Genomic DNA, 27,923 nt, shown 5'->3' with positions numbered 1-27,923 from the left:
GTTCTGGTCTGGGTCTCAAGGGATGCCTCCCCTGGACCACCCAACACTCCGGCCCTCCTGCCACTGCTAGCGTGGACAGGGATACAAAGGAAACGGAGTTGGGGGAGAGCAGAGGTCCCGCACACCCCAAGGTTTCAGGCATCCACCACCTTCTGTGCCATGTTTCCTTCCGACGACACACATATAGGAGAGAACTTGGCCCTCATCCTAAAGAAGCCACTGAGGCCTGACCCAAGAGCCCAGGGCAGTGAGGAAGGGGCAGGTCATTGTTCACTGCAGAAGTGAATGTGCCACACCCCCTCAAGTCCTACCCTCCTCACAGGTAGCCCAGTGGAGCCCAGGGACTCTTCCCATCCTGCCCTGGTGTACAATCCAGAGGTTTCCTGCCAGGCCCAGCGGAAACTCCAGGGAGCCAAGCACCACCCAGATCCTGTCAGGTCAGCTTCGGCGGGCAGCCTGAACACCTGGGCTGCCAGCTTCTTGCTTTTTTGAGAAAGTGCGGGAGAAGGACTTCAGTAGTCTCCCTCCCCATTCCCCTGCTGCCCAGCTGGCCTGGCAACACTCGTCCTTGGGCAGGCAGAGGGCAGTGCCAGCTCCTGAGAACTTGGCAGGCCTCCATTCCTTCACGCACCACCTCCGGCTAGAAACACAACACCTCAGACTGGGGCAGTCTGCTCCTCTCTAGGCGGCTGGCAAAGATCCATCACTGCGTGCAGGCCCTGCGGGCAAAAGGCCCATAAATGCGGGGGAGGGGGCAAGTCATGCCACGCTTCCTTAGAGAGAGATTGATCTCGGTGTGGAGGGGCACTGCTTGCATGCAGAGCTGGCACTCTTCTCCTGAGCCACGCGCCGGAGCCAACCGTGGGAAAGGCAGACGCCAGGAGTCTTCGGGACGGATACAGATGATGTCACAAGGGATAAATAGAACTTTATTTAAATAAACATTTGTCAACATCTTTGTACAAATTACAAGTCCCCACGTCCAGATCCTCTGCCGGGCTAAGCGCCAAAGCTGCCGGGAGGCCCCTTGAGTAGATCCACCAGGATGTCCAGCAGCTGGCTGTGCTGGTGCTGCAGGTCGCCGGGAATGGCCGCCATCTCGTAGCAAAGGCAGGTCTCCACCATGAGGGAGAGGGCCACGCGGAAGTCCCGCAGGAGCCTGATGGTGTAGGAGTCCCCTTCCAGCACCAGCAGGTCGCTGTCGACCAGAGAGACCGTCGCTCGCCAGCCGTCATCTGGGGGAAACAAAGAAGAAGAGTTGGTTTTTATATGCCGACTTGGGAGGTAGTTGTGAATTTCCTGCATTGTGCAGGGGGTTGGACTAGATGATCCTGATGGTCCCTTCCAACTCTGTGATTCTATGACTTTCTCTGCCACTTAAGGAAGAATCAAACCGGCTTACAATCACCTTCCCTTCCCCACAACAGACACCCTGTGAAGCGGGTGGGGCTGAGAGAGTGTGACCAGCCCAAGGTCACCCAGCTGGCTTCATGTGGAGTGGGGAAACCAGCCCGGTTCACCAGATTAGCCTCTGCCGCTCATGTGGAGGAGTGGGGAATCAAATCCAGTTCTCCAGATCAGAGTCCACCGCTCCAAACCACTATACCATGGCTGGCTTCCAGAGACCAGCTTAGAAGGAAGGTCCAAACAGGCCCGGGTAGCCCCTTCCAACTCTTCCTATGCTCAAATGTCCCCCATTTTTGCAGTCCATGGGGAAAATTCTCTGCCATTATTCTTTTGAAACATGCCCCCCCCCCCATTCTACAACATGGGGACTGGGGCAGGCAAACACTAAAAAATCAAAATCTGAAAGCAGGGTGTCTCCACACTTCCGTGCCTGCAGGCACCTTTGGAATTCTGACACAGTGAGGTGGGGGCAGCCACAAAATGGCTGCCCCACGAGGTGAAGCCAGCCACAAAATGGCTGCCGCAGCTTACCTCTAGTCACGCAGCTGCCGCCAAAGCAACATTTTTAAGAATCTGAACAGCCAATCAAATCTCCAGTGGCCAATTGGAAGCTTGGATGGGCAAAAGCCCCACCTGGCCCTGCCCACTTTCTCAAAATATTTGTTGGGCTCTGGGAAAGGTGTCAGCTGGCATCATGGTGTCCACGGGAACCACATTGGAGAACCCCATCTTAAAGCATTCATTAGTTGTAAATAAAGGCTGTCAAACTGGCCAAAAGGTTGGACTGATTAATGCCAATCGCCACCTTAGGGTCAGGAAGGAATTTCCCTCCAGGCCAGATTGGTCAGGGATCCTGGAGGGTTTTTTTGCCTTCCTCTGGGCAGAGCAGGGGTCACTGGAGGAGTGTGTGTGGGGAGAGGGGAAGGTAGTTGTGAATTACCTGCGTTGTTCAGGGGTTTGGACTAGATTATTATCATCATTATTTATTACATTTATAGGCCCTTGAGGTCCCTTCCAGCTCTATGTTCCTTTGTTTCTAAAATTTGGAGGCCTTTTGCGAGAGGTGGGGAGCGCTCACCTCGCACATGGATGTCCGTGTCCGTCATGAGCAGCACGGCCAGCGGGTGCACCTGGGAAGAGTCGCGCACGAAGACACCGCCATTCGACTTGACGGCCGTGAAGTAGGTCAACCAGCGGCTGTAGATCTTCGAGGCTTCCCTGTGGAGGAACAGACATAATCGAGGGACTTCTCATAAGCTTCAGATCTAAGGCTCCTGAGGAAACATTAGCAGTCATGGGATGAGGAGAAAGGTCCTCATATGGATGGGGAACCAGAAGAAGAGTCAACGGCTAGTCCTCACAAGGGAATACAGCAAGCAGCAGGGTCCCACAGGGGTTGGCACTGCTCAGTTTGTTCATTAACCACCTGGAAATGGGGGCACACAGCCAGGCAGCCAAGTTTGCAGGTCAAACCCAAATTACGCTAGACTCGAGTCCAGAAGCACCTTATAGACCAGCAAGTTCTGGAGTATGTACCTTTGAGAGTCAAGGCTCTCTGACAAAGTGGTATCTGACGAAGAGGGCTTTGACCCTCAAAAGCTCATACCCCCACCCAAATCTTGTTGGTTTCTAAGGTGCTCCTGGACTCTAATCTTGCTCTTCTCCTGCAGACCAATGCTGCTATCCTCTGAAACTACCAATTGATGCCGAAATCCCAAGGGCACAGAGAAGAGCTCCACAAGGCAGGCGAAGAGGCAACATGCCACTCAACGCCAGTGGCCAGAGATGCATATTGAGGGAGCCTCAAGGAGGTGTGTGCCCGGATGGCTGTGACAGGAACTGCTCGAAAAGAAACGCAACAGGAAGAGGGCAGCGTGGCACAGCTGCACTGTGGAAACGGGGCGCAGTTCTGGTCTCATCTGCAAAAGTAGAATGCAGCCCTGGGCAAAGGCACAGAAAAGGGCTGTCTCCCCAACTCGAAGAGGAAACACTGAAGAATTTGGGGGGGAAAAGAAGATTAAAGGAGAGAAGAGACGTGATACAGGTTGACAAAATTATGCTTAGACTGGAGAAAACAGAGACACAGAGAGCATTTCGCCTTCAATCACCTGACGAAATGGACGGGTTAGACTCCGGACAGACAAAAAGAAGTGTTTCTCCACACTGCAGCACAAACTAAGCAATTCACCACTGCAAGATGTGGCTACGGCCAGGCACTTATACCAACCACCTACCAAATGGGCTTGGCAGCTTTGGGGAGAAGACACCTGTTAAGTAGCTATGAGCTGTGAGGACCAAAGAGGCCCCTCCAGGTTGAGAGGCAGCCTCCTGAAGGCCAGCTGCTGGAAGAGCACCGGCCGGCGAAGGCTGCCTGCTAAGGCTAAGGCCCACCTGGCTGCTCTTGGTCTCTACAAAGCAGGGTTTTCCAATGTTGTGCCCAGGGGCTCCACAGTGCCAGCCAGCGCTTTCTCTGGCACCCACTGAGCTTTTCAAAAGTGGGCAGGGCTATTGTAATGCAGAGCTTGTTATTAGCTGCCCTCATTCAAGTGGAAGAGTTTCCCACTCAGCCACTACCCGATCAGGTGGACCGATCAGTGCCTGCCCTTTCCCTCTTCAGTGTGTGGCTCCATTTCCCGGTAACGTGTCCCTTCTTTTTATTCCCTCTTTTCTTTTTCTCTCCTCCTCCTTGGACTTAAATTCTTTTTATTCCCCTTCTGTGATTCTTCTGCAAAGGAGGGGAGTCCTGCATTTGGCTCCACCTCGTGCAGCAGCCATTTTGGGTCTGGCTCCACCCTCTGTGGCTGCCATCTTGGAGTGGAGCTCGCCAGCCCGTTTCAAAATTCCCAAGTTGCCCGCAAGCTCAAAAAAGTTGGGGAAACCTGCTATACAGAGAACAAGCCAATCTCATCTGCCAGTGGCCTCAAAATCAAAAGAGTTTACATCTAGACATTAGGACAAACTTCCTGACAATTATAGCGGTTCCTCAGTGGAACAGGTTTGCTCGGGAGGTGGTAAGCTCTCCTTCCCTGGAGGTTCTTATGCAGAGGTCAGATGGCCATCTGTCAGCAATGCTGATTCTATGACCTTGAGCAGATGATGAGAGGGAGGGCATCTTGGCCATCTTCTGGGCATGGAGTAGGGGATCACTGGGTGTGTGGAGGCAGTTGTGGATTTCCTGCACTGTACAGGGGGTTGGACTAGATGACCCTGGTGGTCCCTTCCAACTCTATGATTCTACGAAGCCATGGGTGGGCTATGAGCCAGCCTGGCCTCCTTCTGCACCTGTTGATGGCCCACTCACCTGTTGATGGTGGACTTATGCAGGAGGACGGTACCAGCTTTTGTCCGGTAGGTGTAGCTGTTGGGCTTGAACTTGCCCTGTCTGGTCACTTTGCCTTGTCTCACCTGGGGAGACAGGAGGGGAGAGGACACATTAAACAAGTCTTTGTAAGAGGCTTGGGGTGGGGGGGGAGAAGGACCGACGAGAGGACCTGGAGCCCAGAACCAGGCGGTAGGGCCTCGTGCGTCGCATTTCAGAACTGCAAAAGCTGGTCCCTGGGTTGGCTCGCCTGCTTTGCTTCTGGCCACTAAGAAACAGGAGATCAAGTTTTTCCTCCCAAGATGTTCAGGATGCTGAGATCTGGGCTAGGTACTGGGTCCTATGGTGGAGTGGAACCAGGGACCACATCCAGCTCAGGCGAAGGGGGCTCCCAGGCTGAACACCCCCACCGCCCAAAGAAGTCTGAAGAGAACATTGCCTGGGGTGCCTCCTCCCTGACCCCAGCCCCACAGTGCCAGTCCCAGGAAGGGAGCCATGTCAAAGCCCCTGAGGAGAAGGGTGGAGCTCAAGAAGGCATGAAGAGGGGGGAGGAGGAGGAGTGCCCCCCACCGCCCCGGGCAAAACCTGGATAGGGAGCGAGTCTGCATGAAGGACAGAGAGGTTGGCTCAGCCTGCGCAGCCCACCCCTCCTGCATTCCAGGTTGCCACAGGCAGGGCAAAGACAGTCTAGATGCAAAACCAGGGGAGCTTTTCAACACGGGACACCTTCGATTCTCAGAGGGGTGGGAGGATGCATGACAGTCCTTGTGGCTTAGCCTCCACCCCCACCCCCCAGCGCCAGGCACTCTGCGAGCTGGCAGGGAAGGAAAGGAGTCTCACCTGGATGAGGTTGGGGTAGAGCCCCGCCATGAGGACGCCCTTCACCAGCTCCTCTTCGTCGCTGTACTGGTTGCACACGGAGGACGGCAGGAGGCAGTCCGAGTGGGAGGGCACCAGGTAAGCCTCGTAGAGGTTTTCTGAGAACTGCTTGACAAGACCTGTGGAGGCAGAAGCAGAACAGAGCATTGCGTTGGTGAGAAGAAGAAACAAGAGAGACCAGCACCGGTTCAGCCCTGCCTTCGAAGTGCTCTTCCTGTAACGTTGTCACATTGTCAAAGGAAGTGCAGAAAGGAGGAGTGAGGCCATCCAGACACTGCAATAGGGCTCCTCATGAGGCAGGTCGAGACCCACGGCCAGCCGGACTCTTCCTCTCCCACCGGGGCCTGCCTCAACGCTCCAGTCCACTCCACCCAGGGAAAGCCCCCTGCCTCTGCTCTCAGGCACAGCGGGCAGAATTCCAGAGGACAAGATCCTCTCCTATCGGTGCAGAAGGCAGCGGTTTGCTCCAAAGACAGGATGCCCAAGAGCAAGACAGAAAAGGGAGGGGGAGATTTAAACAAAGTCCCCAAACTGTTACTTTAAGAACCACACAAGGCATCCAAATGCTGCTGGGCACACAATGAATGAACCCCCTCCGAGTTTCTCTCAGAACTTTCTGAAGGAAATCCTGTAAAGGGCAGGGGGATAAGAGTGAATGGTTGGACGTGCCTGCTCAAATGGGGGTGGGTGGGAAGGCTGGAAGCTAATGCATCTTCTGACCACTGCTGCCCAAACTCTCTGCCCCCGCCCCCACCCCGGAACTACCGAGAAGCCCTCACCGTTGATGAAGCGCAGGCTGGGCGCGTACAGGAGGTAGTCCTGCAGGTAGTTGTCCCGCGCCCGGCTGTCTCTGCGGCGCAGGACCTCTTCCCAGCCCGCCACAGCTCGGACAAAAGCCAGGTGGTCGCTGCCACTCTCCTGGCTCAGGACGGCCTTGGCCTGGGAAAGAGGAAGGCCGGTCAGGCGGAGGGGGGACCCTTCATCGCTCAACAGCAACGCTTCATCGGCCTGCCCCCCAGCCCCTCACCTTGTCCACCTCTGTGCGGTTCTGCAGGCTGCTGCTGAAAGGGTCCCGCGTGAGGCAGGAGACGATGACCAGGAGCGGGTGGATACAGCGGTAGATGGAGGCCAGCACGATGGCCTTGGCCAGCCGGGGGTCCGTGGAGATTTGAGCCAGGCGCTTGCCCAGAGTGGTCAACGCCTCCCGGTGGTCCAGCACACCTGAAAGGGTCTCGGCGTCAGGGTCTGATCGCCAGAGGGAAGGGAAGCCGCCACCTCCACACCAGCTGTGTGGCCTCAGGGGCGGGAAGGGACGGGCAGACACCCGTGGTCAGCAGCTGGCCACTTACCAATCTCCTGCAAGAGGATCACGGCTTCATCCACAGCTTTGATGTCTGGACTATCCAAGGCTTTGGAGAGGAATTCAACAGCCTGTGACCAAAAAGGACATGGACACCAAAACTGAGGCCACGGAAGGGTCCAGCTATGAACATGTGAAGCTGCCTTATCCTGAATCAGACCCCCCTGGGTCCGTCAAAGTCAATATTGTCTACTCAAACCGGCAGCGACTCTCCAGGGTCTCAGGTAGTCTTTCCCATCACCTACTGCCTGGTCCCTTAAACTGGAGATGCCGGGGACTGAACCTGGGACCTCCTGCATGCCAAGCAGAGGCTCTGCCACTGAGCCACGGCCCCTTGCCATGGCTCTGAGTGAATGGGCACACATGCCGGGTGAAGCTTTTCTCCGGGCCAAGAACTCTCCGCTCTGACCCGAGGGGCAGCAGACCTTTGGCCAGCGGACCCTGACACAGATCCTGGCCTTCCACTCAGCCCACTGGACAGCCGAGAAAAAGCCCAAGGCCCAACAACGGACAGGCCCCTGCAGGCTCAGGGGCTGCCCGGGAAAGGGCCAGGCTTACCGTCTTCTCTGGCAAGTGGAGCTTTGCCTGAACGACCAGGTTCTCCAGAGGGGTGCGGAGGATTTCAGGCACTTGGAAGGTGGGCATCCTGTCCAGGCGGCTGCGAGGGAAGAGATGGTAGGCAAAGCCCGACTGGCAGCGGCCGGCACGCCCACGCCTCTGGATCACATTGGACTTGGACACCCACACCGTCTCCAGGCACGACACCTGGGGAAAGATGGACTTGACACTCCCGCGCAAGACTTGCACCAAGCCTTCTTCTGACCCAAACGACTGCATGTGGCAAACAGCCCTCTGCAAAACTGCAGCGCCCCCTCGGCAGCCTCAGAAACAGACCCTCCCAGGACAGAGGCAGGCCCCCGCTGCAGAGGCTGCGAATTTTGCACAGCCTCCTTGGCTGACTCAAAAGGCATCCGTGACCTTATCTCTGCCCATCACTGCCCTGGAGACCCCGCTTTGCGAAGACAGAATTTACACCTCTTCCGAATAGCCTGGGAAAAGATTCCCAGGACACTAGAATGGAGGAATCAAGGAAGGACAGGAAGCGGGGGACAAGGCAAATCACACCCCCAAGTACTAGGATTCCCACCCCCAAGTTTCCATAGATAGTCTCAGAAACCATACTAACAATTCTTTTACAAAGAGAGATCCCAGGCAAGCCAGGAAGGCATGTGCTTGGCTCGAAGGCCTCAAGACAAACAAGCTCCAAAGGCGGAGGAGGGGAGGGGCCCAGGGAGAAGCCCAGAGGAGCAGACCCACCTTGGTCTTGAGGTCGTAGCGCTCCTCCTTGTGGGTCCCGCTGTCCACCACGTGCACAATGTCGTTGATCGTGATGGAGGTCTCAGCGATGTTGGTGGCCAGGACGATCTTCCGCACGCCGGGAGGGGGTCGTGGGAAGATGTTCTGCTGGTCCATCATTGGGATGTTGGAATGAACTGTGGGGAGGGGAGAAGAGACGATAAGGGGGAGGGCAGCCAGCACCCTCCGCTCCCCCAAAGGGCACATCTCAAGGAGTTCGCTTTGTATCCGGCTCTTCAGCCAAGAGTGACTCCCAAAGCAGATGATGGCAAGTTCACCCCCTCTTAAAAGTCCAGGACCCGACTGCTAGGATTGTGCGACAGGCGGCCTCCCTGGGCTCCTGATGGCTGAGGAGCCTCCAAGTTCCATCCCGGGGAACGAGGCAGAGGGAGCTGGGGGTGGACTCAGGGGAAGCTGGACCACGGTTTCATCCACAAAGACTCGGCTCTGGACTTGCGAACACGTGAATTGCCTTAGACTGACTCAGACCGGCGGTCCATCAAGGTCAGTAATGCCTGCCCAGTCTGGCAGCAGCTCTCCAGGGTCTCGGGCAGAGAAAGGACTTTCCCATCACTTACTGCCCAGTCCTTTTTAACTGGAGATGCTGCTGGGGATTGAACCCAGGCCCTTCTGCATACCAAGCGGATGTTCTACCGCCGAGCCTCAAGACGAACTGAGTGCCACAAGGCCTCCCCCGTTCTCTCCCGCCACCAAAGCAAAAGACGAGGCTGTGCCCCCCTCACCTGGTAAGACAAGGTAGCGGCTGTTGTGCTGTCCCAGAGACTCCAAGAGGCGCTGCTGCACTCCTTTGATCTCCTGCCAGCCGGGGAGGAAGCAGAGGATCCCACCTGGCACAAGAAAGGACAGTCATCATCTGAGGGGGGCAGCTCCAGATGGCACCTGACTTACACTCCAGACACTTGAGAGCACCCAGGTGGGTCAAAGCAGGGAGGCAGGGAAGAGCCAGGGGTTGGGCAGGCAAGGAGCATCGCCCGGCTTCCCGGGCTCTGCAACTGGAGGCTCTTCAAGGTCTCCCCCCCACCATTCAGTCAAGGCCATGTCAATCCCTCCCCCCAAGCAATGTTCCGGGGCAAAAGGCTATTGCTGCTCTGCCCCGAGGAAGGCAAGTTCTCCAGCTGGTGACGTCAAGCCCCTACCTGGGTCTCCGTGGGCATCGATCTGGAGCACCAGGTCAGCGATCAGCTCCAGGTCCAGGACGCACTCTTCGTCCGACTGCTGCGGAGGAAACAGAGGCCCCGTCAGCCCCTTCCTGGCAGGGAAGAAAGCCCTGCAAAGGGAACCCCCAGCAGAGCTCTCTGCCTGGCCCGCCAGGGTCTCCTGCCCGGAGAGAAGAGGAAGAGCCGATGTGGCTCCGGAGAGGGCGAGCTGGCTGCCCCTCGGAAAGGCAAGCAAGGGTAACCCAACTAGGGAACAGGCCTGCAGGGACTTTCCTCTCCTTGGGCCAGTCTCAGTCTCTCCCCGGGAAAGTTCGCGGAACAAGGTCAAAAGGCAACCCTTGACTGGCAAGCCCAGCCCACTGTGCTGAGGCAGAGCTGCCCTCGCGGGTAACCACACACACAAGGAAACCGTTCTGTGCCTGGCCCGTTCCAGTTGTGTCCTGTGTGGAACCTTCACTCGGACTTGAGAGGACACATGAAGCCGTCTTATAAAGAATCACAACACTGTTCAGTATTGGCCACTGTTCACCATGCCATCAAAGTCAGTGTTGTCTTCTCAGACTGGCAGTGGTCTCAGGCAGGGGTCTTTCACATCACCAACCTGCCTAGTCCCTCTAACTGGAGATGCCGGGGATTGAACCTGGGACCTTCTGCATGCCAAGTAGATGCTCTACCACTGAGCCACAGCTCTCCCAAACAGCACATGATATGAACAAGTGAAGCTCCCTTCTACTTAAATCAGACCTATGGTCCATCAAGGTCAGTCTTGTCTACTGGCAGCAGCTCTCCAGGTTCTCAGGCAGGGGTCTTTCCCATCACATACTGCCTGGTTCTTTAGCTGGAGATGCTGCCGGGGATTGAACCTGGGATCTTCTGCATGCCAAGCAGAGGCTCTAACACAGAGCCATGGCCCCTCCCCCAAAGAGCAGCACACACTGAACCCCTCGCCCTTCAGGGCTGCAGCAACCTCTCTTCTGCTGCCTCCTCAGCTTCTGACGTTTCAGCAGGAATTGCCTACTCACATTCGAGCATCATTGGCACTCATGAGGGGCAGAAATTTGCTTTTTAAAAAAGCTGAGATGCTCAGGAGGCTGCCACTCGGTCCTGTGCTCCCCGTGAATCACAGCCTAGCCGAAGCCCCAAAGGCAGCATACTGCATACAAGAGCTGCAGTAATAGAGGTTGACGGCTAGGGCCCTTGAGACATGTAAAGGTTGGGGGCGGGGGGAGATTTCCTTTCTTGGGCCAGCAACAGAAAAAGCAACTGATAGGTATTTTGTATTACTTTTCACAGCATTATGGGCTTCATTTTTAAAAATATCCAGTTTTCAATTTGCTTCAGTTACAGGCAAACGTAAACTTTAAAGCTGTTCCTTCCTGCAAGGGGCAGAACCCTCGTGGAGCCAAGCTGGATTCTCTACCTCTTGCTGCTGGCTGGACCACAACAAAAAAGGGCAGCTCCACCCAACCCTCATCTGCCTTTCCCAAAATGGCACATCACAGCTCTCTGCACAACTGCAGCAACGCATGCGGGAATGCTCATGGCACCCCTCCACTGGTCCAGGCGGTCAAGCAAGGAGAATTTGGATTAAAGTTGGAGGTGGAAAGTATTGTCAAGCTGCAACCTGCTCATGGCGACCCCTCAAGGGGTTTTAAAGACAAGAGACAATTAGAGGTGGTTTGCCATTGCCTGCCTCTGCGTCGTAACCCTGGACTTCCTTGGTGGTCTCCCATCCAAATACTAGCCAGGGCCGACCCTACTTAGCTTCTGAGATCTGACGAGATCAGGCTAGCCTGGGCCATCCAGGTCAAGGCAAAAAATATACACAGACGATTCACCATTGTCTGCCTCTGTGTCGCAACCTTGGACTTCCTTGCTGGTCTCCCATCCAAGGACTAACCAGGGTCGACCTTGCTTAGCTTCCCAGATCAGGCCAGCCAGGGCCATCTAGGTCAGAGCAAAAGTTCACTGGGGCCCCTAGCTGAGAACCGATTTAAAAGCCTTCACTGGACCTCAACAGGCATCCTTTGGAAGCATCTGGGCCACCTGTGGAACTGTGTACAAGTCAAGGTGGTGCGGTTCCTTCGGCAGGAAGCTCCAAGCGGCAGTGAGAAAGAGGGCCCTGCGTGGGAGCCTTGTGGGAGACCCCCTCCCCCACCGGGAAGCCCCCCCCAAACTCACCTTGATGTCGTAGTGGCGATGCCGGTGGCGCCCCAGCATGGCCAAGATCTCCTCCAGGTAGTACTCTTTGACGGGGTACATGAAGCCTGGCACCTTGACCACGGGGCAATCCCCAAAGTACTGGGAAAAACGCTGGTTGTCCCCCGTGGCGCTCATCATCACCAGGCGGAGGTCGGGGTTCTGCCTCTGGATGCCCTTCAGCAGGATGAGCAGGAAGTCGGTGTTCACGTCGCGCTCGTGCACCTCATCCACGATGACATGGCTGACGCCCTCCAGGCGGGGGTTGCTTTGCAGCTTCCGCAGGAGGATGCCCACGGTGCAGAAGAGCACGGCTCCCCCCCGCGCCGGCGGCTTGCTCTCCAGCCGCACCTGGTAGCCCACGTTCCTCCGCATGTTCGGCCCCAGCTCCTGGGCCACACGCTGGGCCACGGAGATGGCGCTAATCCGCCGGGGCTGGGTAACGACCATGTTGCACTGGGAGCCGCGCCCTTCCAGAATGGCGTGCTCCAGGATCAGCTGGGGGATGCGGGTGGTCTTCCCACACCCCGTGTCCCCGGCTATCACCACCACCGGGTTCTGCTCCACGGCGGAGAGGATGGCTTCTCGGTGGGAATCCACAGGCAGGGGGTGGCTCTCCTGCCAAGCCGTGCCCCGCCGCTTCCAGAGGGACAGGAGGTTCTGGCTGAGGCGCACTTCCTCCGACTCCAGCATGGGAATGTAGGGCTTGCCTGTGATGGCATCGCTCAGGGTGCCACTCTCCTTGCTCAGGTTCATCATGTCGTCGGCAACCCGGGGTCTGGAGTCCCGGCTATCCACTGGGTACTGAGGAAAAGGAAGCAGTCAAGGCCCTCTCTGCTATGGTGTTTCAAGCATCATGGCTACCTCCTCAGGCACCTCGGGGGTGGTAGTAGCCAGGCATTCCTCCCCTCCCCCCACATCACGGCTCAGGCCCTGCTCTGTTCAGGGTTAGATTCTTGCATTTTGTGATGTTCCCCCAGTTTGACCTTTTAATTTAGAACACTTTTGTGCTGAAAAACAGCATACAAATGTTGTGAAACAAATAATTTACCTGGCAATATAACTTCAAAAGACTATAACCTCTGTACAGCAACAAAGAAGAGCTTTCAGAGAGGGCAGCTGCATTGGTCTGCAGTAGAAGAGCCAGATTCAAGTCCAATAGCATCTTAGAGACTACGATTTTCGGGGTATGAGCTTTCGAGAGTCAAGGCTCCCTTGGTCTGACAAAGGAAGCTCTGACTCTTGAACACTTATATCCCCAAAATCTAAGGTGCTGCTGGACTCGAATCTACTGTCCATAGGGAAGCAGTGAAGAATAATGAGGGCAAAGGTTAACAGGAAGCTCTGAATGGAAAAAGGAAGGCCTTGGTGGATAAAGAGGGATCTTTGAAACCTGTCTTGCCAAGTACAAATCCGTATGAAATTCCCCCCTTCCTCTTACGTGGTTCAGATAGTTCTCAATCTTGTGCAGAGTGGCCTCGGGGACTTTGATGTGGCAGGGCTTCCTCTGGTTGTCTCCCAGTTCCCGGAGGGATGTCATGTTATACATGGCATGGCTCAAGGGGTTGTTGTTCTTGTCGACCAAGCCGAGGCTCTGCGGGGGAGCAAGACACAGCAGAATTATGGGACAGAAGGAGTCCAGAAAGGCAGAGGATGGATGGGTGAGTAGGGTGACCCACAGGGAACAAGGTTAACTGGGGTGGGGGAGGGGGAGAGAGACTGGCTGAACCTTCTAAAGCCAATACACTTTGGTCCAGAAGGGTGCCAGCGGAAGTAGTATTGGCTTGCGGTGCAAATAGAGATCAACTGAATGGAAGGACTACTGAAAAAATGGACCTAACACACACACACACAGGATCCACCTGGAGCGCCAGAACAGTGGAGAGATGCAGGAAACCTTCTGTGCCTCTTTCCGCTCCACCCCATCAGTGACTCACCTTCAGCTTCTGGCAGGCCAAAGCGGCTGCTTTGTTCTCCGCCTCCACCTTGCGGCGCCCCTTGGCAGCAAAGGTCATGGGGCATGGCCAGCGCAAGGTCAGCTTGCAGATCTTGACCTTGGTGCCCACAGTGCGGAACTGCATGTACTCCTGCAAGGAAGAAAGGGGGGGTTAGCAGAGGGGGGTGGGGAGGGGTGGGTCAGCCAAAGGGGTCCTGATGCTGAGGACCCACAGCCGCCATGGCTGAGAAGACAAGAGGTTCAACTCCTCTGTCTCAGAGTCCAGCAGCGGCCAGATTCTGTACGGGCTTCCCAGCACGGCAAACCAAAACGAGAGGCTGTTCAATGTTCTCCGAAATTATTTGCCAGAGGTTTTAAAGCCAAGGATTGAGAAAAGTAACCTCCCCACCCAAAAAAACTTTTCTCCCCCAAATGGAAATGTTGGGAAAAACCAATATATGTGCAATACTTTATCAGTCCTCAATTGATTCTACTGCTTTAGACACATGGTAGGATCCTATGACTTCCAATTGTCATCCAATGGTCCAACTGCTTCCCTAGCTGGTTTCCTACTAATATACTTAAAGAATTTCTTATTGTTTGTTTTGATGTGTTTAGCGATATGCCCCTCAAAAATTTTTTTTGCATCTCTAATTATCTGCTTACATTTCCTTTGTGCAAGCTTGTGTTTGCTTTTGTTTCCCTCGTTTGGGCAATCTTTCGTCTCTGAAGGAAGCCTTTTTTTCTCTGCTTCCTTCACCTTACCCGTTAACCATGGTGGTGACCTCTTGGACTTATTACTACCTTTCCTGACCTGCGGTATACAAGCTAGCTGAGCCTCTAATAATGTGGACTTGAGTAACCCCCAACTTCCTTTCAACTTCCTCTTTACCAGGTTTCTTATTTTAGAGAAGTTCCCTCTTGTAAAGTCAAAGGTAATTGTGTGAGATTTCCCAGTCACTTTCCCACTTACATATAAACTAAATTTGATGCCATTGTGGTCACTATTGCCAACTGGGTCAACCACATCCACATCCTGCACCAAGTCACTGGCAGCACCACAGAGAATTAAATCCAGGATCGCCTCCCCTCTGGTTGGGTCTATGACCAACTGTTCAAGGGCACAGTAATTTAGGATGTGTAAAAATTTTATCTCTTTGGCTTGACTGGAGCATACATTTATCCAATCGATATGAGGGAAGTTAAAGTCTCCCATCATTACTTCATTGCCTTTACATGCTTCCCTAATTTCATTCTCCATCTCAAGATCACCCTGAGCCATTTGGTCAGAGGGCCAATAGATCGTCCCCCATAAGGATTCTGTGGACGAGTCTGCCCTTTTTATGGTCTCTAGCTTATTAGACACTATGCCTTCCTTGATATACATAGCAACACCCCCTCCAATACGCCCTTCCCTGTCATTTCTATACAGTTTGTAACCAGGGATGACTGTATCCCACTGGTTCTCTCCCCTCCACCAGGTTTCTGTAATGCTCACTATAACTATGTATTCTGTTAAAACCATGCACTCTAACTCCCCCATTTTTGCTTGGAGGCTTCTTCTAGCATTAGCATAGAAACACCTCCACACTGTCTCTCTCTTTTGACTTGCCTGGCATGTGCCTTTGGGCATCCTTAAGTGGCTATCCCGCTTTTTTTTACCATCCCCTTTCATATCTATGCCATTCCCATGGGGGCAATCTGAAGCAATTTTCCCTTTCTTCATGTCCACTGAGTCTGACCGAACCGGATGCTTCTCAGCTCGTCGGCTTTCCCCCCAGGTTCAGATCTAAGAAAGGGCCAAGAGAGCCGAACACTGACGCAACCCTTCCTGCCCTCCTTCTCATGATCTGCCTCAGTTCACAGAATCAACATTGCTGACAGATGGCTGTCTAGCCTCTGCTTAAAAACCTCTAAAAAGGAGAGCCCACCTCCTCCCGAGGAAGGAACTGCTCTGTCAGAAAGTTCTTCCTAATGGTTCTTGTAGGTTATCCGGGCTGTGTAACCGTGGTCTTGGAATTTTTTTTCCTGACGTTTCGCCAGCAGCTGTGGCAGGCATCTTCAGAGTAGTAACACTGAAGGACAGTGTCTTGGCTTCCTGCCCTGAAAAACCTCCAGACTAACAAAGGCTACAGTCAACAATAGCCATGCAGATTAGCTTTGGATTTCACACATTACCAGATCATTTCAGGATACAATGCTTCCATATTAACATACCACACTCTCATTAGTACATTATCTTGATACTTACAGGACAATGATTAGCACATTACGTCTGCAGGACAGTACTCAGCTCAAACCCAACCCCTCTGACTCTTCCTACACACTTGACACTGAGAGACACTGTCCTTCAGTGTTACTACTCTGAAGATGCCTGCCACAGCTGCTGGCGAAATGTCAGGAAAGAAAATTCCAAGACCACGGTTACACAGCCCGGATAACCTACAAGAACCAATGAACTCTGACCGTGAAAGCCTTCGACAATATTTCTTTCTAATGTTTTATCTGAAAACTCTTTTCATTTTATTTGAACCCGCTGGTACAATAGGATTAACAGCATATTAGGATGTCAAAAGCTTTATAACATTGAAAAAAATGACCTTTTCAATAATTAACATAAACGTTGTAGAATATTAACTGTGGACAAAATTAGTCCCATTTAAACAACAAATGTTTATTTGAAAATAATGTAGTCTACATTACAAACAGGAATTACTCACCAATGCTGTAGATTTTCTTACACAACAACCTTACTGTACACTTGTCTTAAAAAGCATTTCACTCATTCAAAAACAGAAATATTGGGGGGAGGGTTGGGGCTCCCCAAAATTTCCATTCTTTCCAAGGGAAAAACTAAAAAAAGAACCTCCCACACACATTTTCCAGGCCTTCACACCTTTCTCCTCACCTTGACCTTCCTGAGCTGGACTCACCTTGACTGTGGAGGAAGAGGTTGCGATCTGAATCACCTGGGCAAGGAGGTTTTTAGGGAGTGGAAACTGGGTCAGTGCCCGGAGGGCGGTGCTGTCATCCGTCATATCCAGGGAGAAGCCATCCCTGCAGCACGAGAAAACACAGAGATCCTAAACCGCCACGGTTTAATGACAACGCAGTGCCTTTATCAACCGGGAGGCGAGAGAGGGACACAATCATGCTTAACCCCCCCCACTGTCACAATCTGCAGTGCTTATTCCAATGCCAATAAGGCTGTTCACTTCCCCCATTTTCTTGAGGCCCACACTGCTTGCTTGAGGGTCTTTTTGATGTGTTAGGGCAGACATGGGATGCTGAACAGGTACAAAGAAGCAGTGAAATGGAAGGCGATGGAGAGGGGCTGGGAGTGGGGGGAGGACAAAGCGCCCAGTCCTTACCCACAGGCAGCCCCCTCCAGAACACCCCCTCCCCACACACGTCTAGGTCTTAATTGCCATCCCAGCTTTTAAAATCCTCTCTGCAGCCACGAGGCACACGGTGTTTTGCCTCATCTTTAAAAAGAGAGAGAAGCGACAGCCCCGTGGAAGGGATACGATGCTTGGACAGGGACACACATCTGAGCGTGGCTAACGTCCACCGAAGGGTGCCTGCAGGAGGACATGATGGGGGACCCGTCCAGCCCCTTCTTGCTCCCGAAGGCCCGGTTCCTCTGCGTCCCACATTGTTTGCATCACACTGACCGGCAGAACCTCCAGGACATTCTAGAAGGTGGCCAAGATCCCATCCCCCCTCCACTACCCTCGTACCTGAGACAGTGGACTGGACAGGCAGTTCCTGCTCCTGACAAGGTACACAGGGAGAAGAAACGTCAGGCAGAGTCCCTGCCCCAGTGTGTAGGGCAGCAGGGCTCCACGGGGAAGCCCCATGGGGCTGGGAACAGTTTCTCTCTGCCTGAGAACCTGGAAAGCACCTGCTTGAAAGGGCCATGGACTAGATCAGAAGCTGCGTTCTGGATTTCCCATTCTCTGACATGGCCGATGCTGGGGAAGTGGGATGCAGCTGTGCAGGGCCCTCTCCACATCAGCTGGCTTTTGTCCCTCCGCCTCACAAGAAAGGGTTCTACCTGATGTCTCTGGAGGGTGTCTGAGCCCCAGGACGTGTCATGGACAGATAGTCGGAGACGTCGATGGTGTCGTCTTCCAGCTCCCCCTCTTCCAGCTCCCCCTCTTCCAGCTCCCCTTCCTCCAGCTCCTCCTTGCGGGCGGGTTTCAGCAGCCGGTTTTGCTCCAGGGGCTGGAAGGACTCGTCGGGCTCCATCCGCCTCCAGCAGGTTGAAATATCGGCCAGGGAAGGTCCGGACTTGGAGCGCCACCGCCCCTCCGAGCACCACCTCTCATCGGGGCAGCCCAGCTGCTCGGCAAGGATGCGGTACTTGGCAGCGTCGAAGAGCTCATTCCTGGGCCCCAGCAAACCCCAGCCCTGCAAGAGGGAGAGAGAAGCTGTCACAGCAGCACCAGGAGGGAGGGAAAGGGGCAGGGAAGGGTGCGACGCCAAGCCCAGCAAGCAGAGAGTTGTTTCCAAGGGTGGCGGGTTCTTCGGCCCCCACCATCCCTCTGCTGGGGTTCGTCTGTAGCCCGGACAACTCTAAGCTGCCGGGCGCCTTCTACAGCAGCCCTTCAAACTTCAGCAAGAGCCGTGGAGACAGAATGGCAATGGCTGATTAATGGAAGTCAAGCGCCGGGCAAAACAGGGGCAGAATTTAGAGCAAGTTCCAAATGCGGGCTCCTCAATGTACTCAAGGCCCAGCTGGTGAAAAAGCCACGTTTAAGACAGAGGTGGGGCAACTACAGCCCAGGGGCCAGATGCAGCCCTCTCCATAAGCTGCTTCAGTGTTGGGAGCACCGGGTCTCCGGACCACAGATTGGCCAGCAGGCTGATGATCCTCCCCAAAATCGTCGAACTGCTGGGGGGTGAAGTGCGAGGGGAAGCCACACAGAGCAGCAGAGGGGGCCCAGTTGGGTCTCTCCTTGCTTCTGCGGGCCCGGGGGAACATGCCCACTCAGAGACACTCCAGCGCAGGATGACTCCCAACTGTGGCCCTCAAGCTGAAAAAAACCGCCTGCCCCTTTGTGACCCGTTTTTTTTTTTTTTAAACTCATGAGCAGTTCTGGCAAATGATGGCAGTGATACAAGCCAGGTACAAAAAGAACCCTGTGCCGAATGTATAGACAGTAACCAAGTTAACAGCACGATGGCCCAACTATAACCCAAAACAACGCAAATTAGTAAGCAAGGCTTCTTCGACCCGTGTATCTCGTTTGTTAACCACCATAGACGTCATGAAAATTCTTTAAAAGTATTGTAAATCAAGCTTAAAGAATTTTCATGATGTCTATGGTAGTTAACAAACAAGATACGCGGGTTGAAGAAGCCTTGCCTTTGAAGACAAAACGGGAAGTTATCTAGAACACCCATCTCTCATCTTTACTCAGTCTTGCTGGTCATTGCCTGGCTTCATTACTTCATTCTTATCAGCTTCACTCATACCCGGAGGAGGAGGAACTTGCACTAGCTATATCAAGACTATTGTTTGGACAATTATACTTGCTTATATTTTCAGTTACAGAACAATACTGAAATACCATACTTACCTGCATTTTTACTTGTGGGAAATTCATTATAGAAATTTTATAATATTGTGAAAATTGACATGTAAACTCTTGAATGCGTATTAACATGCAATACTAATTTGTGTTGTTTTGGGATATAGTTTGGCCATTGTGTTGTTAATTTGGTGATACAAGCCACCCCGGCGTACACACATGGCACCAGACTGTCAATGACCCCTGTCCACTCAGTGTGTAGAACCAACAAGCTGGCCCAAGATTTCAGTGGTCCTGAGGTGATCTAAGGAGCTGAGATGTGGTGGCTCCCCCAACTTAAGTGCTACGCCCCCCCCCCCACACACAGGATCAACAGTCAGGCTGGGTGCGGCACAGCTGCTCCACATCCGCCACATGAAAATCTTCTGTTCCCCACATCAACCACCCCAACCCCAGTCCTCCTCCAGCTGACCTCTGATCCTCAACAGTTAATTCGAGTGGCAAAGCCAAGAGGCCCCGGTGCCCCGTGGATGCCCAGAACAGACCCCATCACCTTGAACAGCTGGCAAGCAGCGGCTGCGGCCTGCCGCTCAGCATCGATCTTCTTGGTCCCGTAGCCTTCCACCTCCACATTCTTTGGCCACTTAATGACCAGTGTGACTTTCTATGGAGGAGGGGAAAAACCACTGTGAATTCAAATATCCGGAATGCGACACGGAGCCCACCTTTTCCTTTCAACAAAGGGTCATAAGCTTAATCCATTTCTTTGACCCATTTTAAAGATAAAGACCGAAGAAAATCACCTGCCTAAAATGAAACATTAATTACAACTCACATCTAAGGGCAGTTTCAGTAACGTCGGCCACTTCTGTCTCATGGCTCCTTCCCCCGTAACCTCACTACTGAAGAAGAGCCATGCTGGGTCAGACTGCTGGTCCGTCTAGTCCAGCATCCCATTTCACACAGGGCCAACCAGTTCCTCTGGAGGGCCAAACAAACAGGGAACATACGATGAGGCTCTCCCTGCTACTGCCTCCCACCACTGGGATACAGAGGTTAACTGCCTCTGAACATGGAGACTCCATTCAGCTAGTAGCCACTGATGGACCACTCCTCCATAAATCTGTCTAATCCCCTTTTAAAGCTATCTATGGTCGTGGCCATCACTAGCTCCTCTGGCTGGGTATTCCACTTGTTGACTCCGTTTGTCTGCCCTTAATCTACTGCCCATTAACTTCACTGAAGAAGAAAAAGAAACATTTATTGCGGCATTGCGCCAATAAAAATTAAGAACACAACAGTAATATTACAGCGGATACATTGATATTGTTTAAAAGTTGTGTCATGTTAATTAAAAAGAATATATATACCGTATATACCCGTGTATAAGCCGACCCGCGTATAAGCTGAGGTGCCTAATTTCTCCCCCAAAATGGGGAAAAATTAGGCACCCGCGTATAAGCCGAGGTCGGCTTATAACCCCTCCCCCCCCCGCAGGCTTACCTGACGGGCTCCTGGCGGCGAAAAGTGGCGCGGGCCCGGTGGGGGCGGCCTTCCTGCAGCCGCAGGAGGCTCCCCAGGCTGCTCCCGGAGGTGGGAAGCGGCGAGGGCCCGGCGGAGGTGGCGGTGCGGCCCGGCGGGGGCTGGGGCAGCCTCCCTGCAGCTGCAGGAGGCCGCCCCAGGCCGCTCCCAGTGGCAGAAAGCGGAGCGGGCCCGGTGGAGGCGGCGGCGCGGCCCAGGGCAGCCTCCCTGCAGCTGCAGGAGGCCGCCCTAGGACATTCCCGACGGCAGAAAGCAGGCGTGGGCCCAGTGGAGGTGGTGGCGCGGCCCGGCAGGGGCCGGGGCAGCCTTCCTGCAACTGCAGGAGGCCGCCCCAGGCAGCAGAAAGCGGCGTGGGCCCGATGGAGGCAGTGGCGCGGCCCGGCGGGGGCCGGGGCAGCCTCACTGCAGCTGCAGGAGGCCGCCCCAGGCCGCTCCCGGCGGCAGAAAGTGGCGCGGGCCCAGCCTGGGGCAGCCTCCCTGCAGCTGCAGGAGGCCGCCCCCAGGCCGCTCCCGGCGACAGAAAGCGGCGCGGGCCCGGTGGAGGCGGTGGTGCGGCCCGGCGGGGGCCGGGGCAGCCTCCCTGCAGCTGCAGGAGGCCGCCCCAGGCCGCTCCCAGCGGCAGAAAGTCGTGCGGGCCCGGTGGAGGCAGTGGCACGGCTCGGCGGGGGCCGGGGCAGCCTCCATGCAGCTGCAGGAGGCCGCCCCAGGCCGCTCCCGGCGGCAGAAAGCGGCGCGGGCCCAGTGGAGGTGCGGCCCTGGGCAGCCTCCCTGCAGCTGCAGGAGGCCGCCCCCAGGCCGCTAGAAAGCAGTGCAGGCCCGGTGGAGGCGGTGGTGCGGCCCGGCGGGGGCCGGGCAGCCTCCCTGCAGCTGTACGAGGCTGCCCCAGGCCACTCCCGGCGACAGAAAGCGGTGCGGGCCCGGCGGGGGGGTGGGGGTGGCGCGGCCTCCCTGCGGCCGCATGAGTGTTTTGGAGGCCGCTCCCGGCCCGGGAAAGGCGTGCGGGCCTGGCGGCGGCGGTAAGTTCCCCCCTCCCTCCTCTACAGTATTGACCCGCATATAAGCCGAGTTCAGCCTTTTCAGCCCTTTTTTTGGGCTGAAAAACTCGGCTTACACGTGAGTATATACGGTAAATTAAAATGTTTCACGATTTGGATAAGAAACAAACATTTTGACATAAATTCAAAAGATTTTTAACTTTGTTATTTCTTTGACTTTTATTTTACTAAACTTTGATGAAGTTTGTAGAGTGCTGCGCAGAATTTGGCGACCTCTCTAATTTGTAAGGGAATTTCATCTGAGAGGAGCTAAAGTTTTTCGGAATAACCTGAGATTTTTTCAAGCATGGATCGGGACAGCTTAGAGCGGGCATCCTTATAGAATGAGCATCTGAAAAATACGTGTTCCATTGTTTCTATTTCCCCAGAATTGCATGAACACAATCTCTGTTCTTGGGATCTTGTTATACCTCCTTGTAAAACCGCAGAGGGTAGGGCTGAACACCTAGCTAAAGTGAATGCCCTTCTATAAGTGTGGATTTCCAAGGTGGAAAGGTAGGCAGCTGGGGCTGGGATGTATCTGGTTGTAGGGGCAGACCATCAACTTCACTGGCTGTCCTCAAGCTCTAGTATTTTGGGACAGAGAGAAAATGTTCCCTCTGTTTGCTTCATGACTTAATTTCATAAACCTCTATTATTTCCTCCCTTAGACATATTTTTTCTGGACTGAAAAATCCCAGACTTTTCAGGATTTTAGCTCCATCTGCTCGTTTAGTTGTAATTTATGTTTTACACTTTAGAGGCGCCTTAAATAATTTTAGGATATTTGGTTTATAAAAATTTTATAGGGCTATTTTAAATGCTGTTTTAATGGTTTTTATTGATTAAATGGAATACTATTTCCTTGTAAACCGCTCTGAGCCTGGTATTAAATTGAAACAATAAATAAATGTCTTCACAGAAAAAGTGCTCCAACACTATAATCATCTTGGTTAACCCCTTCGATGCTTTCCCCAGCTCTGTAATATTTTTTACATACAGCAACCTGAACTGTACCCAGAATTCCAAAACGAGGTGGCACCATAGCTCTGTACAACGGCATAGCAGTACCAGCTATTTTTATTTTCAATTTCTTTCCTAATAATCCTCAGCATGGAGTTTGACTTCTTCAGCGCTGCTGCGTATGGAGTCAACATTTTCACTTAGCTTTCCACTATAAGCCCAAGTTCCTATTCTCAGATGTCTCCCCATGGAGCTTCCCAGCAGTTAGTCTCTTCCTTTCCTTCCTGTCCTTATACTACACATGATCCTTCTCTCTCAGCAAAAGCACAGTAACACAGGTCAAGATTCTAATGTGGGTATCACCAACATAATCTACCAGTCAGGAACACCACTCAGCAACTCAAAGAAAAGCTTGGAAAGAGAGCTCACAGGGATCAAATGGATTTTCTCCCTCTGTATTGTACGATATCATACTTGGGACGAACATAGACGGGTACCTTTTTCCGAGGCCCATTGGTATGAATATACACCAGCTTGTCTCGCGCATGGGAAATGCCCAGGGCTCTTCCAATCACACTGTTGAGTAAGTTTTTAGGTTGGGGAAATTCCTTCAACAAATCTCTTGAATCTGAAAGGAAACGGAGAGTGTTAAACGGAGGGGCCACCACCGTCCCTACTTTGAAGACAACTGCAATGGTCTCCCATTCAGCTCGGTCTTCCACATTCTTTCAAATACATTTACAGGGCTTCAATGTTTGAGCAAAGAACCCAACAAGCATGAATCTTCATTTTTTCACCTAGAAAAGCATCCGTGAGCCCCCCTTCTAGATTCGGGAGACCTGTTCCTTGGGTGCAGATGCATTACTGCAACAACTGTGATCGCGAACAAAAGAGGAAGGAAATCAAAAGTAACTCTCCTCCTTGCGTTGCCCTGTCTAAGGGGAAAGCAAATAGGAAAGCGCCCAGAACAAACAAACAAAGGATAGTTTTGAGAAGTTTGAAGAGGCTCAGTCCAGCGGCTTCCTCAGCGGCTAACCCCGGAAACTGACAACCTGCAGAAATAGTGGATTCACAATAGCACAATGGGTTTAAAGCAGGAGCGGATGGGTAGGCTAAAAATGGTTCAATATTTATGTAAAAATATAAATCAAATAGCAGAAGAACGGACATAAAGCGAACTCAAGAGCTGTGCGGCGGCCTGCTTGACCGGATGGAGAGGAAGCCCGGGCCTGGCCCAGGCCGCAGGCGCCCCGGCCACGTGCAGCCTTCGCGCGGGGCTTCCATGGCTGCGCGGCCTTTCTTGCCGCCCCCCAAGCGGACCTCAGCCCAGCCCAGGTAGCAAAGGGGGGGGGCGGATGCTGCGGAGCGTTGCGGGGGCCGACCCACAGTCCTCGGGGGAGGGGGGAGAGCTCACCCCCCACACACACACACACCCCGCATCCTTCAAGCACGCAGCGCAGCGCGCAGGACGACCCCCCCCTTCCCCGGGCCGTCCGCCCCATCCCTGCCGGGGGGGGGGGAGAGAAGAAGAAAGAGCCGCTGCCGGGAAGGCCGGGGCGCGCCCGCCCGGCCGCCCGCTCACCGTGGAGGCCCATGTCGCCGCCGCCGCCCCTGCGGCCCTCCTCCTCGTCGCCGTCGTCGTCCCGCCGCTGGTCCTCGGCGCCGGCCGCGGCCTCGCACAGGCCCCTCCAGAGCGGGCCGCCGTCGGCCGGGCCGGGCCTGGCGCGCGCCCGCCGCAACGGCCCGGCCGCGCTGCTCACCAGACTCCGCAGGAGCCGGCTGGTGGGCACCGCCATCTTGCCCGAGGCGCGCATGCGCCGCACCCGGCGGAGGGCCCTCTCGGAAGGCCGCGCAGAGCGCCCCCCGGCGGACACCGGCGGCTCCGACCCGGGGGCGTCCCGGGGCGGCGTCGGGCGCGCGGCCCCTTCCCGCGGGGTGTGCATGCCCGGGGAGGCGGAGCGGGAGCACCCGGGGCCGCCAGGAAATGCCCGGACGCTCGGGGGGTGGAGCCCGCGGAGGGAGGGGCTTGCGACGGGGCGGGGCTTCCACGGGGGACAATGCCACGCACTCCGCCTCCCAAAGCGGGCCTTTTCCTCTGCAGGGGCGCTGATCTCGTTTTGCAGCAGTCCCACGGAATCTCCAGCCGCCGCCTGGAGGCTGGCAACCCTAGAAGCACCCCAGGCCGGTTCTGCGCCCAAGCTGCTGCTGCTGCTGGGGTGCTGATGAACACGTGAAACTGCCTTACCCCAAATCAGACCCTCAGTCCATCAAAGTCAGTATTGTCTACTCAGACCGACAGCGGCTTTCCAGGGTTTCAGGCAGAAAAGGGTCTTTCACATCACCTATTTGCCTGGTCCCTTTAACTGGAGATGCCACTGGGGGTTGAACCTGGGACCTTCTGCATGCCGAGCAGAGGCTCTACAAACTGAGCCACAGCCCCTCCCCAAAGCCTGATGCTCAGCAGGGAACTGACATGCTTCTAGCCCATGGTGGCCTGAGTGGGGAGGGGCATCCCCTCCTGGGCCCAGACAAAGGCTCCGCTTGAAGCTGGATGTGTGTGTGTGTGCGCGCGCGCGTGCGTGTGTGCAACACCCACAGGAGAGGGGTCCCTTGCTTGGGGATGGCAAAATACCTCTCACCAATTCTGTCACCACCAAGGCAGTAATCCCCAGGCCAACACAAGGTGAACGGGTGTATTTTAAAGCATGGTATTACAATGAACTCTTCAGATTCTTCACCTCCTTAAGACAACCGGGAAGGAAACCAAAAACCATGGCGCCCACATCTGTCAAACGGTAAACAGCATAACTACTTCGGCTTGCCAACCTCGAGGTCAGACCTGGAGATCTCCCAGAATTACGACTGATGTCCAGACTACAGAACTCAATCCCTCTGGAGGAAATGGCAGCTTTATACCCCACTGAGGTCCTTCCCCTCCCCAGGCTTTGACCCCAAATTTCCAGGAATTTCCCAAACCTAAGTTGGCAACCATAAAACTACTGGAGATGGTTAAACTGCCTTGCCTTAAGGACCGTTCCAAGACAAACTGACAGAAGCACATAAGAGATAAGAGGGTGGTGCCCTACCGTGCCCATGCACCTACTCTCGAGGAGTGGAAACACCTTGAACGTGGCTCACCGACTGAGCATTGGGCCTCTGCCACATTCCCCCTCTGCCCACCACAAACCCATAGCTTTCCAGGGCATTGTCTGGCTGCACACAGGGACAGTGGTAGCGACCAGCACAGATCATTTTTATTTAGTGGGGCACCTGCCTATGAAACGCCTCATGAACATGCCTGACGCTGAATCAAACCCTTGGTCCACCACGGTCAGGCGGGCAGCTGCTCTCCCGGGTCTCAGGCGGGGGTCTTTCTCATTGCCTACTGCCTGGTCCTTATAACTGGAGATGCTGCTGGGGATTGAACCTGGGACCTGCTGCAGGCCAAGCAGAGGCTCTTCCACTGAGCCACAGCCCCTCCCGGCTTTGGGTGAACCGAGTATGCCTCCATTATACTACACACAGCACAGCAGTTGGGCCTTTCACGGCGCTGCTTTGTGAGGGTGGGAGCACAAAGGCAATGTAATCAGGCCTTTGGGAGAGGGGAAATATAAGCAGGCCTCAAAGTGAACCTCGCAAGGCCAGAACCAGCGGCAGAAAGGGGTCCAACCGAACTGACTTTGGGCCCGTTAACTATTAAGGAATACAAACACTGCTAACGTAAGAGGTCAAAAGGAGAACAACATTACTTGCAAAACCATAGATGGATGGATGGCCAGCTAGCATGTAGGAATGCAGACCCTGGTCATCAGAAGGCCTTGAAGCTCAATTCTGTCCTCTGTCACAATGGGGAATCTTGTCAAACCCCACACGGTTTTTGCCCAAAGAATTTGGGGTAGCTGCAGGGATGGTGTGCATATACGTTCCACACCAGCACAAGAAGCCCAAGGGGAGAAGGAAGGGTAGGATTGTGCCCATAGACATCATGCAGGGAACGGAGGACAGGGTTCTTTCTATGCTCTTGCACTGGCAGAAGGCGGTGCTGCAGTCACAAACCACAGCAGAGTCACAGGCCGCATGCATCAGGATGCATGACATGGTGCTGCTCTATTTCCACACTATGCAAGACACAGGGAATGAAAAAAACAAAAAAACAATGAAGACAAATCTGACCAAAGGGAAGCAAACTGGAACACACTGGGAGGCAGAAAATGGATGGTGGGGAGAGAAAGGACAGACAGCAGCAAGCGGAGGAAGAAGCACTCGCACTGACCCCCCCCTTAGGCAAGACACATGCACAAGAGAAGGAGGGAGAGGGGGGTGTTCTCTAAATCCCATCAGCCTCTGGACTAATTCCCCAAAGGAAGCCGACCTTTGTGGTGGCCAGAAGGGCACCAAGGGAATGGCACCCTGGGATCACCACACAGCTGAGTCAGGAGGGGATAGAACACTTTCCTGGGAATAAGCCCCACTGAATAAAATGGGCCTTCTTCCTTCATAGCCCGGCTTAGGACTGTTCCCATATACTCCCCCCACAGTGGCTAGGGTGATGGAGAGAGCCATAACAACTGGAACGTCTGTTTGCATGCCTCTGCATGTGAGAAATCAGCTGAACGCAACTGTCTATCCCAGACTGGGTGCCGCTTCCAGTTCCCAAGCTGTGGCCTGTGCTACAGAGCCCTAACCAAAACCCACACACATGCATGCACAAACTACCACCACTGCCACAAGGAAGACTTCTGGCACCGGGAGCCACATGACATACCCACATATTCCACCCGGGGCCACTGCGGTCACACACTCACCTTCTTCTTGCAGAAACCCAAGAAGCCCATCAGGCAGGGATTTGTCCAGCTCCGAGGACCATGAGAAGAGGCGCACAGGCCCTCGCTCCCACTTAGCAGTGGGTCTGCAGCCATCCCACCCCCTTGGAAGGCAAGCTGAACCCCCCCCCCTCCCATGGGACCTGTGAAAGCAGGGCACTGCCTCTTCCACACATTGAGCTCCCTGCAGGGGACACTCCCAGTGTAGAGGAAAAACATTTCATAGACCGCGGAGAACAAGGATGACTGGGCAAGCCCCAACAGCAAAGACTGCAGCCCTCTATCCCTGCAAAATGTCTCAGGCCATGGTCTGGGGAGGGGAGCTCATTGGTGAGTAAACAAGACAGGGCCTTTTCAGTGGCAGCCCCACAATTATCCAACAACCTCCCC

The 27,923-nt window shown here is 54.3% G+C and overlaps 1 protein-coding gene across 1 annotated transcript; it reads right to left on the bottom strand.

Annotated features, from left to right (window-relative positions):
* Positions 1-999: 999 nt before the first annotated feature.
* DHX30 (DExH-box helicase 30) lies at positions 1,000-27,629 on the bottom strand. The gene is made up of 21 exons (XM_056857172.1): positions 27,516-27,629; positions 25,814-25,923; positions 24,293-24,876; positions 23,208-23,338; positions 19,725-19,835; positions 17,692-18,047; positions 16,568-16,691; positions 13,636-13,785; positions 13,140-13,292; positions 11,681-12,502; positions 9,479-9,557; positions 9,065-9,169; positions 8,283-8,458; positions 7,524-7,730; positions 6,955-7,036; positions 6,633-6,826; positions 6,385-6,544; positions 5,567-5,724; positions 4,709-4,812; positions 2,486-2,625; positions 1,000-1,235 (listed from the first exon to the last, which is right to left on the bottom strand). Exons 1-21 carry the CDS (start codon positions 27,627-27,629, stop codon positions 1,000-1,002), a joined length of 4,296 nt encoding a protein of 1,431 aa, XP_056713150.1.
* Positions 27,630-27,923: the final 294 nt, after the last annotated feature.

This window comes from Euleptes europaea, chromosome 11, assembly GCF_029931775.1.
Source record: "Euleptes europaea isolate rEulEur1 chromosome 11, rEulEur1.hap1, whole genome shotgun sequence".
NCBI lineage: Eukaryota > Metazoa > Chordata > Lepidosauria > Squamata > Sphaerodactylidae > Euleptes > Euleptes europaea.
This window is presented reverse-complemented; position numbering and strand designations above follow the sequence as displayed.